At 35.7% G+C, this 19,907-nt stretch overlaps 1 protein-coding gene across 1 annotated transcript in view; it reads left to right on the top strand.

The window, feature by feature from the left end:
- LOC150075985 (prolow-density lipoprotein receptor-related protein 1-like) overlaps positions 1-19,907 on the top strand; it is a 1,358,636-nt gene that overhangs the window by 791,875 nt on the left and 546,854 nt on the right. Inside the window, 2 exon segments of the mRNA XM_090387555.1 lie at positions 1,911-2,030; positions 11,896-12,018. Of these exon segments, the coding sequence (XP_090243681.1) occupies positions 1,911-2,030; positions 11,896-12,018 (243 nt within the window).

The raw sequence follows: 19,907 nt of genomic DNA, 5'->3' as shown, positions 1-19,907 counted from the left end.
CACTAATATCTTTAAGAAAACACTTACCATTTTCCATAATGAAATATTTTGAAAACACTTTGTGATGCTTTCGATATACTGTAATTTTAGTTCCTGCTTCAAGTAACTTCTACTGTTGTAACATAGAACCAAGTAGTTCCTGCTTTTTAGAAAAGTTTAAATCACAAACTAAATTATTAAATTCTTATTGACTAAATAAGTGCATTGAATTATAATTTTCCTGTTTGGTTGGTAGTTCAACTCTGTTGACATGGATGGTTCAACAAAGTCTGCAATACAAGAATCCTTGCTATATTTGTAATGTTTAAACATTTTAAAAATGCTAAACAAAACAAAGAAGAAACAAACAATATGCATCAGATATGCAGAGAAACTGTACACTTACTCACACTATAACTCTTTTTTGCATTGCTGAAAGAGAGAGGTGGGAGGTAGAGAGACATGGTAAATATTCATGGTCCCCATTATTACAGCCATCTATGGGCATGTACAAAAATTATTATTTGCAGGTAATACAACAGATCGGTGTCATGTCTACTTCCCTAAATCATTGTAAGATATTTGTATTATGGGTAAACAGAGAAACCTGTATATGTAGAAATTGTACAATTTCTATATAGATTTGGTATTTGTATCAAATCAAAATTGTCAGCATATCTTTGAATAGAAGTCAAATAATAATAGAACCATCATAATTTCCCTTGTGAAAATGCCTTTGCTTTACTTTTGTCATGCTCAGGCTGCTTTTGATAAGAAGCATGACCCCCATCACCCATGCTATCTGCCCTTTTCTTCCTAAATACATTATACATACTGTACTGAAACTCATCATCCCCTATCTCAGGGTGGCACCACGTTTCAGTGTGCCTTATTATGTCAGTGTTACTTGTCCTAACCGGCATTTCAAATTCACTCATTTTATTGATGACACTTCTGACATTACTGTATAAACAATTAAGATTAGTGTTCTTGTATAGTTAACTACCCTGACTCACCCCTTAAAGTTATTTAAGCTTGCTTCCCTAGCAGATTTCTACCCTCAGAACATCTTGCTGATATGTTCTGTTGCAGTAATAACAAACAAGAACTCTTGAGGTATTTTCCCTGTATCACATACTATCAATCTCAGATTTGCTTTCCTGTCACTTTTGTCACATCAGACCAACTCAGTAATATTTTGGCTGTTCTCATCTATAGCATATACTCTTCTTAAATTGCTATGCTTTGTAATTAAAAATATAACACCTTCTCACCATCTTTCATGCCTGTCTTTCTTGTACATGTTATATTTACAATAATCAAGTCTTCAGCATTCACAATATTCATTTTAAATTTAATGAGATGAAAGGATTACTCTCTTTCTACCCTTTTAAAAAAATTGACAGAATGGCATCTCTGAACTGGTTTTTATTTTTTTCATTAGTTAATTTTTAATACAGTTATTTTCAATGTCGTAAAGGTACACAAAATATAAAATTTTTGTATTTATTAAATTTAAAAGTAACTAATCAAAACTGGTCCCAACTATGCTGTAGAATAATAATTTATTAATATACAATTTGAGCTCTAATTTTTGGACAAAAAATTGCATTCATTTTGAATGCAATTCTTTTGTCCATAAGTTATAATCATGGTGATAATAGTTCCTCACTTAAAATAATGGTATAAATATTTATGCATAATTTTCATTTAGCGGCCACACTTTGCTGCACAGGAACATACTTATTAAAACATTCTCACCTTTTTTGAGGAATGTTTATTGAAAAATCTAAAAGTAATTTAATTTGTGAGAAAATATATGCAAATTTTGTATTCAAAAACACTGAACTTGTTTATACTTTCATTTTTATTCACCCTCTAATAATTACTATTAATTTGTTTTATTTATTTATTTTATTTTACTTTTACAGTTGCTAGTATGTGTAAGGCCAATGAATTCCAATGCCTAAACTTTGTGTGCATAGTTCAGAGTTTCTACTGTGATGGAGATAATGATTGTGGTGATGGCTCAGATGAACCACCTACTTGTGGTAATAACACTTTCCTTTTTTACCAGTTGCTGCTTTACAGTCATTTGCAAAAATATATCATTGTAGTGATGAAGTACACTATGGTTGACCAGTTAATGGTCAATTAAATAAACAATTTTATTTAATTTAATAAGTACTTATATAGGGTAGTTATAATTAAAGTGCATTATTTTTACCACCTTTAACTTTCAAGCCACAAATTTCCCAGAGATAAAATTTGAAACAGAATGACAAAGTGTCTAGACAACATAAAATAAAATAATAATAATAAAAAAATAATATATATATATATATATATATATTTAAAAAAGTTATACCAGAGTGTTTGTTGATGCCTACAGACATACTGCCATTTATTTGATCAATTTTCAGTACCGTATGGGGAAACTACACATTGCAAAGATAAAATTGCACCATGTGATAGCCATTGTATGCAGATGTAGTAGTAGTAGTGGCATGTGATGCAAGAAAGCAAATGTATGAGCTTATGCAGCATCAGCAAGCTATCTGGAGGCTGAATATTTCCGTGATAAGCTTCTTTTTTAGATATCTTCCACAACCAGAAGTTGCAAAGATTAAGGTTTGGAGAGATGGGTGACCAAGCATTGGTAGAATGCTAGGAAATGATTTAGTCATAGTCAAATATGGACTGAGGCAACAGTTTTACCAGTTGAACTCCATATATCCTAAAAGCAATTGTTTAAACATTTTCTCTCTCAGGACAGAAATTGTGGTATGGAATTATTATTCTTATTATTATTAGCCATATGGTGCAAGAAAGCCTGAGGGTTATGCTGCACCATCCAAAAAAAATTCCCAAGTTACCCTGAGAGAGAAGGGAATCACCAAGAAAGAGAATGATGATGATATCCATCTGAGGACCCTGGATGTGCCAAGCCCATACCCACCAGATGTGAGCCCCTGGGGTTAAATGAATATTACCATACATTTATCGTACACAGTAACATTCATCCTCAACAGTAAACTTATATTCAGAACCACATTCACAGACATCTTCAGAGGCGCATAGTTAAGTCAAGTTTGCTGTGACCTCATACCAAACAGTTGTATGCTGGCATTGGAGAGGAAATTTCTTGATAAGGTGTGTAGGCAGCATTTCCCTCATGTTATTACACCAATTATGAGTGTAATAACATTCCCATTTAGGTAGCATGTCTCATCAGCCCATAAGATGTTCTGAGGACATGTGACATCTACCTCCATCCAAGGATTGTTAAGAATCAATGGCATTAACTGATTCACTGGATCTTGTGAGAAAATCATTGTAGGAGAGATCAAAGCTCTTTGCAGACTGTTGCTACAACATTGCTCTGATACCAGTGGACAAGAGTGCATTTCATGTAGCACCACCATAAGCCATAGCAGCAGTGTTTTTTTGTCAACAACAGTTATGGCAACTGAGTGGCATCCTCTGCTAAATGCTATAATGGAGCACCTGTTCCTTTGAATTTCTTTATTTTGAGCAATCCATTTTGGTGAAGAAGCCCTCTTAAATTTGTTAAAAAAAAAAAAAAAGTCCTTAAGCACAGCCATAGCTGTACTGTTGTTTTGATAAAAGAACAGCTTTTCCAACAGAATAGTCTTATGTGCAGTGCTATCCTGAGTTTTACTTGCTACTGTGGTCACATCTTCTTTTATTGATTCTAAGATTGTGCTTAACTAGTCATCTCAGAAGATTTGCTTTGCATACTTATGAATATATGCAGAACCAAGCAGTCCTGTTATCACTTTTTGACACTTTTTTGTGTATATGAGGTGTGATAATAAAGTTCCCAAGCTGGTGCTGTTGTAGTCATGTTCAGTGAGTTTGGAAATAGATGGAAGCGTATGATGGAAATGTATGAAATGTTAAAAGCTGTTTATGATGATGAAACATTAAGTTGTACCAGTGTGTTTGAATGGTACAACTTAAAGCAGTTCAAACATGTGAGGATGTTCGTGATGACCCAAGAAGTGAGCATCTGTCAACCTCTCAAAGTGAAGACAGAGTTGGAGAAATTGTGGCAAGCGATCATTGTTTTACCCTCACAATGATGCCTGATGAGTTGGATATGAATAAGGAAATAATTTGTCAAATACTGCTTGAAAATTTAGCCTCACAAATTAGCAGAAGCAATGAAAAGTGTTATCATGTGAAGTCCTCATCTAGACTTGTCAAGACAATCCTAATTTCCTCAAATGCATTGTCACCTGGAGATGAATGTTGGGACTTTCAGTGCGACTCAGAGACAAAGTGTCAGAGCATGCAGTGGACTTCAAAATCATCACCAAAGCACAAAAGTTTTGTTTACAGAAGTCCAGGATCACGACAATTCTGATCCTGTTTTTCATCAAATGATGTGATTCGTGAGGAATTTGTACCTGAAGGGAAGAGTCAATCCTGCATTCTATATACAGGTGCTTTGAAGACTATTGAAGGGTATTTCCCAGTTGAGGCCACAATTATGAGAGAAAGGCAGCTGGTTGCAAAACAGAGAAAGGCAGGTTCTTGTTGCAAAACAATGCCCCTGCCCATTCCACACTTATTGTGAAGACATTTCAGATGAAACATTGCACTGTACAGATAAACCATCAACACTACTCTCTCTCTTGATTTAGAAGCAACACACTCTTTCTCGGTGCCTCCGTAGCCAGGTGGGAAGGAAGAGCAGTGCGTAGCACATGCTTCTTGATTAGACCGGGGTTCGAGCCCGTCACCACCAAATACGGAAGATGCGGAAAGGTCAGGGAATGACCACCGCATATCCCGGAGCAATATGGCCTTAGTTGCTAATGCTCCTAAAAACCAAATAACAAACACTCTTTCTCAAGGTGAAACTATTCTTAAAGGAAAGAGCTTTCAGGATATTGCAGACATAAATAAAAACACCTGCCAAACTGAACATCATCTCTTTGGACCCCTTTGCTGACTCTTTTTAGAAACATTTAGAGTTGTGTAATAAATACATTCAATCAGGGGGTAATAAAAATAAAACCATGTTTGAGATCCTTCACTTTGTGTTCTTTTTATTGCACCAGTCTGGGAACTTTATTGCCATACCTCGAATCGGGAAAACTGCTAGCTTGGAGTGGGGGGGTATACAGAGCGTAATAGATTAACAATAGCTGCAAGCAGAGGTGAAAGAGATTCTCGCACTGCTTCTATTGGAATGTACAGTAGCCTGTAATAACACAAGTTGCCAGAAATTTCAAGTCATCATTGAAATAATAAAAACATGGACTATGTTAGGGTAACTAAGAGTAAGAACAAGTGCAAGTGTATTTGCATGTACACCAATGCTAGGAGCATAGTAAATAAATTTGATGAATCTAAAGTGCCAGTCAAGTCATCAAATGCAGAAAACGTTAGCATACGCTGAACAACAAATTTTGGGTCATATCTTGTTACACACATGAAAGTAAGTTTACTTTATAGATTTTGGGGTGCTAAACACAAAAATAGTGCTTAAAATAGCAGATTGGCTTTTGTTTTTGAAAAAAAAAAATAGTTTTTTATATTTATACAAAGTATGTATTTTTTATTTATATGGCAATAAGATGTAGCTACGAACATACCTGTATCAAACACTGGACCTTTTCACCTTTTGCTTTATTCAACTTTGGGAGCATCCCTTTTCACCATCCAACAAAAATTGACTAACATGGTGGCACTCCATTTGCTTTTGTATCTTTGTTTCTTCATTGCAATGTCTTGATGGAAGCGCTCATCACCTTTGCCGCTGGTGGCGCCACAGTTTGGCGGAAAAAAATCCAGGTGGGAGTGCAAGAAATGCATCTTCAATGACATGTTGCACCCTAGGTTTTTGTAAGAAGTAGAGTGTTAGTTATCAGAGTCTCCCCCCACTTCTGTCTTTACGCTAACGAAAGCCCCACACAACAAAAATTAATGTGCCAAAAATCCTTTGAGCCCAAATTCGGCATAACAACCTTAGCGATCATACCCCCATGCCAACGCATATGTGTATGTATACATGTGTATATATATGTGTGTCATCGTCACTAACCTAATGGATTTTTTTTTTTTTTTTTTAAATCCTAGCCGCTGAAATCTCAGGAAAGTAAGCGGCAGAACCTGCCAGAGTAGTAAAACTGAGTCTACTGGGTTCTTGGTCTGCCTCCACGAGGTGTAAGTGGGGCAACGTTCGGCCTCAGCAGGGGTCTAGCGGCTAAATGACCAGATGAACAACGGTACACAACACTACACATGAACAAGTCCCTCACACTTTTAAATCTCTGGCATTTCCCAGTGAACTGATTCACCCACAATGAAAGCAACGCGGAGATGGGGGAAACCCCTGGTGCCGTATGACAATAACACACTTTACACTTATCAGATGGCCATGGTGGGTTCCCCCATTTCTGCATTGTGTTCTCTGTGTATCACAGTACTCCATGACAGCCAGAGGTTTCAAAAAGTGTAAAATGTATGTTAGTGTTGCATAGTGTCTTGTTATGTTGTTTCTCTGACCATTTAGCTTTGGGCTCCTAGTGGGAACCCCCCCATTACCCACCTCACCCTATGCTACGTGGAGGCAGGTCAGGCACAGAGGGACCACCTAGTTTCTGAAGATTTCAGTGTGAATATGTAAAAAAAATGCAACAAGTTAGAGTAAGGGGGTGAGAGACTAAAGGAGGGGGTGAGAGGTAGAAATATGGGGATAGGGAAGGTTACCCAAAAAAAGGTCAGTGGGGACAAGCCCCACCACATGAAAGAGGAGAAGAAATAGATACCAAGTCAGATGTCATGGTATAGATAGCCAAATGGCAAATATGCAGCAAGCTGCTGGTACAGCCACTGTAGGTATGCAGTAAGTCCTGTTTGGTAGAGTCAAAGCCAGTATTGTTGCTCTTGGAACAAGGTCCCGTCCGTGTTAGGTTGTTACTCATAGATTTGATAGTTTCGATTGTCCATGTTAGTGTTTTTTCAGTCCAGTCATTATCAGTCCAAGTTTGAGTGTCCATTTCTGGGAGGTTAAGCCGACTGTCATTATCTGGGGTCATTATGTCTGTTGGGCTTTGTCGTCAATGCCTTATCACTATTTGGGTTCTTCTACAGGCAGAAAGTTCTATGGCAAATCTTGTGATCTTGTAATCGTTGCTTGAATCCAGGAAGTGGAACTCCTGGCCTTGCAGCAAGTATGTCAATCGGGGCGTCTCCGTAGCCAGGTGGGAAGGAGCAGCAGTGCATAGTACACGCTTCTTGATTAGACCGGGGTTCGAACCCATCACCACCAAATACGGAGGATGCAGAAAGGTCAGGGAATGACCACCGCATATCCCAGAGCAATATGGCCTTAGTTGCTAATGCTCCTAAAAACCAAACAACAACAGCAAGTATGTCAATCCTGTTATAAAATTTCCAATCAGGTCCTCATAGATTTTTTTTTTTTTTTTTTTAGGAGCATTAGCAACTAAGGCCATATTGCTCGGGGATATGCGGCGGTCATTCCCTGACCTTTCCACATCCTCCGTATTTGGTGGTGATGGGCTCGAACCCCGGTCTAATCAAGAAGCGTGTGCTATGCACTGCTGCTCCTTCCCACCTGGCTACGGAGGCGCCTCCTCATAGATGGGGCATTGATATTTAAGGTGTGTCCAATTTTCTCGCTCGCCATATGCACAGTTAGGGTAGAACCAAAGGGGTGGCTTATGAAAACTCGGTCTATATAGGGAATGAATTACTGTGACTTCTCCTTTGAATTAGGCTGCCCGCCTGTTCTGCCATTCTTGTTTTAGGTGGGTCAGGGGTGGGGTTTTTCCATCTTTTTGGCATTTGCTGATTTAATTGTGAATCCTGAAAAAGTGACAGATAGTACAGCAGACTGTATCTGACCACTACAAAATCCAGTGGGAAGGCTCCCGCAAACACCTGAAGTGCCTCTGTGCTGATTGTGTTTCAAGCACGAGTTGCAAGTAGCGTGGATCTTTGTATTGAATCCAATATTCCTTTATTGGTAGCTATTATTGCCCTGTGGTACCAAATTGGTGCAGCATATGTGATCGCTGGGAGAAAAGTGGTCTTATAGTAAAGGGTATGCTTATTCAGTCCCCAATTCCATCTCAAGACACACGCAACCAGAGCAGAATAGTTCCTGATTTTTATCTTGAGTTCACTGAGTTGCAGTTGAAATGTAAATTTATTGTCAAAAATGATTCCAAGATATTTCATTTGGGGAAAATTTGATTGTGGTGCCATTTATCCTTATCTGTAGTGGCCGTCTGATGTCCAGGGTTCCTTTAAGCAGACTTGATGCCGTTTTGGTGGGCGAGATCTGCAGGAAGTTAAATGCAGCCCACCCCTGCAGGATTTCAAGAGCACGATTAGCATGGGTTTCCAGTTGCGCTCTGTTGTCTGCAGTCACTCTGAGAATTATATTGTCTGCAAATGCCTGGGACTTTACTTCCCCAACATTGGTGTTTAGTAAGTTATCAAAGACAATATTCCAAAGTAGAGGTCTGAGAATGGACCCCCGAGTGGATGTTCCTCTGTGGATGTTCCTATTGATCTGTTGGTATGGTGCTTCAACTTCTATTTTGTAGTGTGAAGATAAGTTTTGATGTTATTGTAGAGATTACTTGGAATCATTGCCTTTCTGAGTCTGACTAGGATGCTCAGCCACCAAAGGGTGTCAAACGCCCCGGCAACGTCCACTGCAATAGCAAAGAAGTGTTTACTTTGACATTCATTCACAGAGGTGAGGACATTTCTCAAAATGTCGACAGTTGAGTGTCCTGACTTAAAACTCGGTACCCTTGAGAATATTGGAATATTGGACTTGTTTTCTACATCAGCATGTTCGGGAGGCAACTAGAGGGAGGAATACTCTTGATTTGATTATCAGCAGTGATTCTTCATGCATTAAGAATCTGCAGATAAATGAACCACTAGGCAGTGATCACAGTGTGCTGAAGTGGGATTTACTCAAAGAGGTAACTACCATTAGGGGTAAAGGGAAGTGTTATTGCTTTCGTAAAGGCGACTACGATGGACTGAGACAGTATTTAAATTCTATACAGTGGGACCAACTGATGATGTTACCAACAGCAAATGCAAAATGGGAAGCATTCAAAGAACTTATCTTGGAAGCTACTAGGCTTTACATACCAACTAAGAAATATTGTTCAAGGTTTAGGCCTAAATGGATGTCAGATGAACTGATGAGGCATATGGCAGAGAAGAAACATGCATGGGATACATACAAATTAACACATGACACAGAAGCCTATGATAGATACAAGTTGATCGGTAACCAAGTTACAAAGGAGGTTAGGCAGGCGAAGGCAGATTACGAGAAATCTTTGGCAAGGGATGCAAAGAAAAACAGCAAAGAGTTCTTTACTTATGTAAACTCTAGAAGGAAGGGGATGAATCAGATTGGTCCACTTGATATCGATGGTTCAACTGTTGATGATCCTGCTCAGGTAGCTAACAAACTAAATGAATATTTTGCATCGACATTCACACATGAGGAGTTATTTAGCGAAGGGAAAGCCAGAGGTGTATTCAACTCTAGCAGTAAGCTAGAGAATCTTGTAATAACTGAGAGTAAAGTGGAGGAGAAATTGTTGAAGATAAACACAAGAAAGGCACCCGGGGTGGATGGGATCTATCCAGTTATATTAAAGGAGGCAGCAGAGGAAGTAAGCAAACCCTTAGCCATAATTATGAGAGCTTCCTTGGACTCAGGGGAGGTACCCACAGACTGGAGATGTTCAAATGTGACCCCAATTCACAAAGGAGGATCAAAGGCTGACACAATATATTATAGAACTGTGAGTTTAACTTCTGTTCCATGAAAATTAATGGATGCACTAGTTAAAGAAGCAGTGCAGGATCATTTAGACAAGACTTCAGTTATAGCTCGGACACAGCATGGTTTTGTTAAGGGGAAGTCTTGCCTGACCAATTTGATTGGATACTATGATGCAGTCACAAAGGAACTGGATGCAGGGAATAACTTTGATATTATATACTTGGATCTTAGAAAGGCTTTTGATACTGTTGCACATGGAAGACTGCTGCACAAATTGGAGCAGTGTGACATTGGAGGCAAATTGCTGCTGTGGATAAAGGGGTGGCTGAGGAGGAGAAGACAGAGAGTGGTAATCAATGGACACTGCTCAACGTGGACTAATGTTATTAGTGGAGTCCCTCAGGGCTCAGTGTTGGGTCCATTATTGTTTTCTGCATTCATAAATGATATTGATGATGGTATATCAAGCTTAATGTTGAAGTTTGCAGATGATAAAAAGGTAGGCAGAGTTGTCAAGGACACTACTGACACTATGCTGCTGCAACAGGATCTGGAAAGGTTGAGCAGATGGGCTGAGAGGTGGCAAATGAAGTTTAACATTGACAAATGTAAAGTACTACACATGGGAAACAGCAACCCCAGAGCAACGTATCAACTCTGTGGTACTACACTGACAGTGGTAGAGAATGATAGGGACCTGGGGATGGTTGTGCAGGCAGATATGAAGTTCTCTGAGCAGTGCAGACGGGCTGCAAGAGTAGCTCATGGTGTATTGTCAATGATATATAGGAATTTTTCTAGCAGGGATAAGGAGGTGATTATTCCCTTGTATAAGGCAATGGTCAGGCCACACCTAGAGTACTGTATACAGGTCTGGAGGCCTCATTTCAAGAAGGATGTAGAGCTGCTGGAACGAGTACAGAGAAGGGCAACAAGATTAGTGAATGGAACAAAGGGGTGCTCTTACGAAGAAAGGCTTAAGTTTTGCAAATTACAGTGTCTGGAGACTAGGCACCAGCGAGGTGATCTGATAGAGGTGTATAAAGCCTTGAATGGTTTGAGCATGCTCAATGCTGATGAGATTCTTCCTCTCGCTCAGAATAATCACCTGAGAGGGCATAAATTCAAATTGAGGAAAGACAGATGTAGGATAGAGGTGCGGAAATTTGCCTTTAGCCAGCGGGTGGTTGGTTGGTTGATGGAACAGACTTCCATCCCTTGTTGTGGAAGTTGATAGCCTAAATAAGTTTAAGGCTCAGCTGGACAGGTATTTTGAATGAACAGAGGGGTGAAGTGGAAGTGGTTTTTTTTTTTTTTTTGGCTGATGCTGCATAAGCTTGCTTTCTTGCATCAAATGCCTCTACTAATGCTAAAACTGTTATACTCCACATGAAATTAATCTGTTACTTGAATTTATTGAATATTAACATTCAGTTTACTAAACCAGTGTTTTTGCAGTTTGGGTTTTATCAGTTTAAAAAAAATGCTACTCTGAGTATAACTTCTAATTGAAATAGAGAAATGGTGTATTCATGTAGGTATGCATAAAATGAGAAAGTAGCTTTGCTACATGAAAAGTTTAATAAAAAATAAGTTACAGATCATACCTGTACAATTCCTCCCTTGGGGTCTTGTTCAGCAGTAAGATTAGAAAATGTTGAAATAAAATTACTGGACAGAATGAACACTTATTATTATTAAGTGCTAAGATTTCTTGAAAGAAATCTTAAGAATGCTTTAAAAAAAACACACACACACAGAATAGAAATGTTTGCTATATTTCTGGGTTGTGTTTTAAATGTTCTTTGTGTGCCTAACTGTAGCTGATTGTCATGAGGTAATACATATTACCTTTTGAGAGTCAACCTCATATTTCACGACCATAAATAGATGAGGCTTTATTATATTCCAAAATAGTTTGGAGGGAATGGATGTGTGAATTGTGTTTTTTTTTTTTTCCCTTTTGGCTGATTCTACCTAAGCTTGCTTTCTTGCATCACATGCCTCTACTACTACTACTTTCTGTTCATTTTCATTTGACTTGTCTTTTTAATATGAAATGTGTAAATTTTCTGTTCTTTGTTTAACAGATCATCATCAGTGCCAAGAAGACCAGTTTACGTGTGCAAACAAGAGATGTGTGCCAAAAATGTGGTTGTGCAATGGTATTGATGACTGTGGAGACAATACAGATGAAGATAACACAGTATGTGGTAAGTAATTTAGTTATAAATCCTTTTGGCTCTCCATTTCATGTCTAATTAATTTGATCACATGAAAAATAATTAATTGGTTATGTTGTCATATCCTGCACTGCAGAATACTTCAAATGAAATAATTATACATTTGCAAATAATTTGGTATTTAATGTATTAAAAAAAGTTTAATAATTTTTTTAATTTAAATAATGATTAACTAATGTCTTGTATTGAATTATTGCTAAATTAGTATTTCTGCTTAAATCCCTTTTTTTATTTTGAAATACAAAAAAAAAAAATAATAATAATAATAATAAATCCCCTCAAAAATGAGAAGATTAATCCCCACCATCAATGGGGCTTAGTCCATCATTCTGTTCATAAAAATATCACCATTATTAATTAAAAAGGAGGGGATTAAAACACTGATGAGTAATGATTTTTTCCTCCTTTAAAAAAACTTTGTTGATTCTTATAGACTTTAAAACTGATTTCAGAAATTTCCTTGAAATTTTTATACCATATATAGCTTTAAAAAATATACATTTGTGAAATTGGAATATATATAAATTAGTACATATATTTATATAAAGCCTTATTTGTTTTGTACAAATAAGGTACACATTTAGTACAAAAATGTGTCAGTGTTATGCTGTTAATATGATGCAGATATACTGACATATGTTTTATTTTAATATTAATAATATATCATTTAACAAAGGAAGTGTGAGAAAACAAAGCCCTTCATTCAGTTTTATGTGATCTGCAGACAGATTTTAAAATAACAAATATTGACATACATGTTCACTGCTAAGACCAGTCAACAAAAGCAAAGGGAATAAAGGGTATGGTGTTGAATTTGCAGATGATATGATAAAGGTCAGGAGGGGGTGGTCAATGATGCAAATCAAGCTAAGCACCTTCAGAATGATTTGACAAGTTTCAAAAGTGGTCAATGAAATGGCAGTTATATTTCAGTGTTATTTAATGAAAGGCAAAAATTAACAACCCAAGTACAGGTAGTTCCCGACTTTACGAGTTAATTTGTTCCTAGCGTTCGCTTGTAAAGCGTAAACTTATAAAGCAGGTATTTATTTCCCATAGACATAATGTTAAAACCAAGTGTTACGTTCTCAACAATGAAATTAGTTAACTGATTAGTTTATGTTTAAACAATGATTGATTTATCCAAATAAATAAAAACATAACCTGTAAAATCAAGCAAATTATAATTTAAAGAAATTTATTCATCATCATCGACTAAATGCACACTCGTTCACTCGTTCTTGGTTTGTAACACAAGGTGCTGTCTTCTTCAGAAATGCTTCAACAGGGGTTTGTTTCCAAGATAATTTCTTCTCTTTTCTTTATGAATTTCACGATACCATACATAAGCATTTTTTAATGGCACGCACAAATTGAAACTAACTAATACAATTCGCACTGAGTAACAAGTTTACAAAGAAGAAAAAAAGGAATGAAGAGAAGATTCTGAAAATTTATTTATGTTTTTATATGATTGAAGATTTCAGTGAAGAGGAACTCATTTCACCCTAACACCATAACGTAAAAACCCACAGAATTCCAGTTATCGGTATTATCACAAATGCAATAAGATTGAGGTTACTATCCGTTTATAATAGATTGCGCTAACAGAAAAGCCCAATAAACTGGAAAGTGATAATTTTTTTTATTATTTTACGGTAGTGACCTCCAGAAATGAGTTTTAGAAAAATGTCACAACAGCATTCAAAATTGATTCTTATAACGGAACATATGATAACAATGAAAGTGTAGTGCATTTTAATGATTTGAATTGGTAACTAATACAATTTCCATTATAAAAATTACCTTTTAGAGAGATAAATAGCTTAGTAATATAGTGAAAATTTCAACTTCCGAGGACTTGGAACGAATTAACAAAAAAAAAAAAAAAAACAATGTGTTATTGGGTTCACATTACGATATTTTCCCGACACAATGGTGCCTCTGGAACGGATTAATACCATAAAGCAGGGTGCACTGTGTTGTATAGCTATGCGCATGGCTTGAAATACGGTATTTATGAATGTTTAACATTCTTCTTCTTCTTTTTTTTTTTTTTTTTTTTTTTTGCAATTAATGTTCATATTTTCAATTTTGTTGATACTTGGGGGGGAAAAAAACCTCGTAAAGCGGAAACTGCATGTATAACTTATATGCTTGGGGAAGGGGAATGTAAAGATGAAGAGTGTAAATGAGAAGAGGGACTTGGATATTATGATACAAACAGACATGAAAATTACCATGCAGTACAAGCAGGTGACCAGTCAGGTGCATGGTGTTTTTCAATGATTGATTGTACCATTGCACCCTGTGCAACTTATTTTTCTAATATAAAAGGAGACTGCATTTAGCATGTATGGCTCAGAACTAGATGCTGTATCCAAAGAAAGAAAAATAAAAAAGAAAGAAACAAAAAGTAAACTTCTTGATCGATCCAAAGGTGTACAGTTCATCTTGTGAGAATAACAAACGAATATCATATGAGAAAAAGAGGCAAGTGAGAGAGAGAGACACACAACAAATATGTAGGTTACAGATCTTAGAAATTGTCATCTGTTTGATGATGGGTATGATCAGGATATGCTTATTGGGGTACTGGGGAGAGGGATGTAGTAAAATGAATGAGAGTAGAATGTTCAGGTTGAAATAGGGCATAACGAATAAGTGGCTAAGTGGCATAAATGGAAACTATCTGTTTTGGAACACTAATAGAATGAACCTCAGCATGTTTGCATTTGTTCAGAATGTTGTCTATGGCCTATTCTGCATTGGAATTAGAATATGCAGAAGCCATGTGTAAAACACCCTGCTACCAAGAAACATAATCTAGTAGAAATTGTGTTCGACTATACTGCTCTTCCCCTAGTATTAATTAATTTCCTCTTGACAAGTAGAGATATAAACTCTGATCAGTTTGGAAGCAGGTTTCATAAAGTTACATTTCCCCTGGCTGCTATGTTTGATTCATCACAGAGATATTTCATTTACACCTCTGTGACCAGTTTGAAAATCTGTGAGCATTTTGCTACACAATAGTGATGTATTACCCTCGTTTCCTGTTGGTTTTTCTGTGCATATAAATGAAAATTTTGAAAAAAGTTTTTTTTGGAGTAAGTGAAATACAACTGATCAAAGTGGGCTATTTGGGTGATCCGAAGATGCTGGCCATGTAATTAGGTTACATAAAATATACTTGTTTCCCGTTGCATCAGCATAGCAGAGCTAAAGCTGACATCTAAAAAAAAAATGGAGAGAGAGAGAGAGAGAGAGAATTAATCTTACACCTGGAATTAAAACTGTGATTAATGAGATACTTATCTTAATAAACACATGTCAAAATTGTAACTCATGAAATGGTTTTGCCCTAGATCGAGGTGAGGACTGTTTTCAGTCCTCACCTCGATCTAGATTCTTCAAGATCACTTCCTACTGAAAAAGCTCTGAGCTGGATATGTTGATGGACTATAGATGATCCAACTGATGAAAGAAAAAATACTTTTGCTGTGTATGTGTGTCTCTGAAAGAAACGGCATTCTGAACATCCTTGAAGGATATTGTGTACAACTTTCTGTAGCATATTACAACCCTCAGATGCAGTATGAGTTTGAAGCTTCATTTTCTACATAGTCGTATTGAGCTTCCCTCAGAATCTTGGTACAATTAGTGAAAGTTTTCCCAAGACGCTAAGTAGATGAAAAATGATACCACACTTAATGGAGTGAGGCAATGATAAAGCTGATTCTGTATTAAAAAAGGGTTTCTGTCACATCACTAAAACAGCACTCGGGGTACATTATCATGTGCTCTGATATACTTACAATGTGTACACTAGCACCTGCTGATCCCCCTGTATGGAATATATCTCCTTTTCTGATGCTTATTATAGTTTTTTTTTCTTAATAATTTTGTCAAAAAAAGTTTGGGGTGATAGAACCCAAACAGTAGTAGATTTGGGATGATTACCACCAAAAAAAATAGTAGAAAAAATTTTACTCTATATATATATATATATAGAAAATTATTTTAATGTTATGTGCAAATCTTTAATTTAACTTATGCTAATAATGAAAATACCGTGTACCCTGGGAGCGATGTATGTTGAATAAAGGGGGGAAGAACGGAAAAGAGTAACGTTATAAACAAAGTGCGAATTTTGAAAAATGCAAAATTTGAAAAGAACGATATAAACAAAGTGCGAATTTTGAAAAATGCAAAATTTGAAAAGAACGACCAAGGTAGAAATAGCAGATTTTTGAAAAGAACGACCAAAGTAGAAATAGCATTGCAGTATCTTTCATAATTTCTGTGTCTTCTTCAGAGGTCATCCACCTAAATTATGAAAAAGAACAGCAATACTCTTACTTCTGTTTCTGACATGTTCTGTATGTCAAAAAACACGTGTACGCGGACACGTTGTAAAAAATAATTTAGAATATAAATTTTGAATAAATAAAATACAAGTTAAGCAAAAATATTATGCCAAAGTATAACATACAGAACATGGACCTACACCTACACTTACATTTCGTATACACTTACATTTTTTATATTTCTACTCGATTTTCACTTGCAATATATTCACCTTCCTATCCCGATATTGAAAATACAGTTTACTTCTGGTTGCGCATACACTTTATTTATTTTGTTGTCCTTTTAATTATTATTGTAACTTAAAAATTTTAATTTTAATGTAATTTTTATGCAACTCATATGAATGGAATCAGATAACTTTGACAAAATACTACATGGGCAGAGTAGGATAAACTTGACCCCGGGTACACATGCTCTGTACTGTACTCCGAAACACGGATGTAACTCTGAACATACACATTTAACACACACAAGTCAGAGCACATCAGCATGTAATGCTTCTAACTTAGATAAATATGGGATCCATATACTTAAATTTAACACCTGCAAGAATAAACTCTGTTTAACCTGTCCCTGCATACACCCGCAACATATTACAAATGATGCATCAAAACCTACTTTTTGTAAAACTAGTAATGTTATATACCTCATAACCTGCAAAACATGTAATATAAAATACGTCGGACAAACCAGCAATAAGCTACACGTAAGAATTAATCAACATAGATCTGACATCAATAACTACTTAAAAAGAAATATTAACAATATAGAACATGAAATAGAATATATGCATTTTCAATCTCACAACTTCAACAATATATACATATCCATATTAGCACAGATTAATAACGCTAATATCAGAACTAAACAAGAAGAAATTTTTATGTTAAAATTAAAAACATTATACCCATATGGTCTAAATAATAAATTCAACCATAAAATTATTACCAATAACTTAGCAGATTGTTGTATATATGACAAATTTAATATAATAAAGTTCCATAGGAACCCTCGCAAACGTACTCATAAATCTAAAAATACTAGCAACAAACACAGTAATATTTTAGGTGATTTCGAAGTCACACTTAAAAACTGGGATAAGAACATTATAAGTGTAAATGATATACATAATTTACTTTTCAGTACTAAGCACAGTATACTGAAAGCATTGCACAAATTCATACGCACTTTCAAATTCGAATCCAAACATCTCTTTCATATAATAAATGATATTTGTAAATTTAATCTTAAAAACATAAGCTCTACAACACATGATAAAGATTCAATTATTATTTTGAACTTCAACAACCATATCATGGATAACATAAATATCAATAAAATTGTAAATCAGCATAATCATCTACTTCCAAATACTAGTCCCAGTCATATTAAAGTAAGATATAAGTATAATAAACCCTTTGGATTATTAGCTTGCAACTACAAATCTATAGCTACCAGTTTAACATCACATATAACAGACACCAATAACTGCGTTTGTCAACAAACCAACATGCAGCAATATATTGATCCAGACTATGGACACATCATTACAGGAAATCTAAACATAGTTGCGGACCCAATGCTAAGACATGTACTATCACAAGGATTCAAATTCAGGCCGCCCACCAAAATAAACATAACCAACTTCAATAAGCAGCTATATCAAGACCTGTTAAACTACTGCTTCCATCTAGCCTACAAAAATAACACGCCTATAGAAGCATACCATATGTGGATTAGCCATACATTCACCCTATTCAAACATAAATATGCATTACAGAGTTCAAATTTATATTATCAGGGCACATACTACAACTTGACTACATTAAAACAAAAACTGCTAGATTTTCACAAAAACTTCGTAATCACACCAGTAGATAAAGCAGCCAATAATTTTGCATTCATTTGCAAATATTTTTATACATATACTTTAACTAATGAACTTAACTCAAGCAATACCTACAAACCTATTTCCAGTACATGTAATATCATTACAAAAAAACTAATGGCCTTCAACAAAAAACTAAAGCTCAACTTAAGTAATTACAGCTTACCTTACATCTACTTCATTCCTAAATTTCATAAAAAACCAATAGGCTTCAGATTCATAACCTCATGCAAAAATAGTTATGTACACAAATCAGGAAAAACACTTGAACGACTACTGCAACCACTGATGAATATGTTACATAACAGCAAAATCATAGGCAACAACCAACCTGTATTAAAATTTTTGCAAAGTAATACAGTCAATAATATTCAAACCTTTGATTTCCATAGCCTATTTACCAGTATCAATCAAACCAATCTCAAATTGGTACTCAAAGATATCTATGATAAACATAAGAATTTTATTTCCTGCAACACCTATTACTGGAACAACATACTTAATTTATGTATTTCCAATAATTTCATATATGATGGCGATACAGTATATCAACAAACCAATGGAACACCTATGGGCAGCCCAGCCTCATGTATAATAGCCAACCTATATCTATACTGGTCAGAAACCTCATTTCCACAGGAACTAAGATATATAGATGACCTCATAGTAATTAACTGCCCGAATTTCATACAGGATTATGTACATCTATACCCTAGCGAACTTGTACTAGAAAGAACTAACAATTCTGACACAGCAGCCCAATTTTTGGATCTAGACATCAATATAAAAAATGGTATAGCCTCCATCAATTTGTACAACAAACGTGAAGCTTTCAACTTTAGCATAGTAAACTATACACAATGGAATTCCAATATTTCCAAACAGGTACATGCTGATGTTATCTTAGCACAATGCATCAGAATAGCAACGATATGCAGCGACAAAACAACAGTTATTGATAACATCAGAACATTGTACAGTAAACTGACCAGAAATCTTTTTCCTATTAAATACCTGCGTCATCATATCAGTAAAGCCCTTAACATATTAAGGCACAAAAACTTAATAGATATCAATATAAACAGCATTATTAGTTTATAACTAATAATTACTCCCATACGCATCAAGTTTGTAAATAGTGTAAAAACAATACACTAGGCCTCTTTGGTGTCTTACGGTCTGGAAAACTTGTACCCACCGATTGGTCTAACATAGTGTATTACCTTGTAATTAATTTTAATTATATCTTAATTAATTTTGATTATATTTTGATTATATCTTGATTTATTTATCTATTTATTTGTTAATTGTAACTTATATATATATCTTACACTTTAACACAACTGACTTAAGTACATGATGCACCTACTCTCGGACAGTCGTTCAGGGTCCTAACTATAGGAACGGGTTTGCAACCCCGAACTACCCTAGCACAACTTCATATCCCTAATTTCATCATCTTTTTGCTTTACTAAATTCTACATTTTATGCTCTGTGAGCGATTAGTGTAACGAAAGCAATATCAGAGTACTATTTTTCTTACTATACCCAATCATAATTTTTCGCCTTAACAAAGTTTAGCTACTCTACTGCTACTTTG

This window comes from Mastigoproctus giganteus, chromosome 13 (genome assembly GCF_048544385.1).
Source record: "Mastigoproctus giganteus isolate SK-2022 chromosome 13, ASM4854438v1, whole genome shotgun sequence".
Lineage (NCBI taxonomy): Eukaryota > Metazoa > Arthropoda > Arachnida > Uropygi > Thelyphonidae > Mastigoproctus > Mastigoproctus giganteus.
This window is presented reverse-complemented; position numbering and strand designations above follow the sequence as displayed.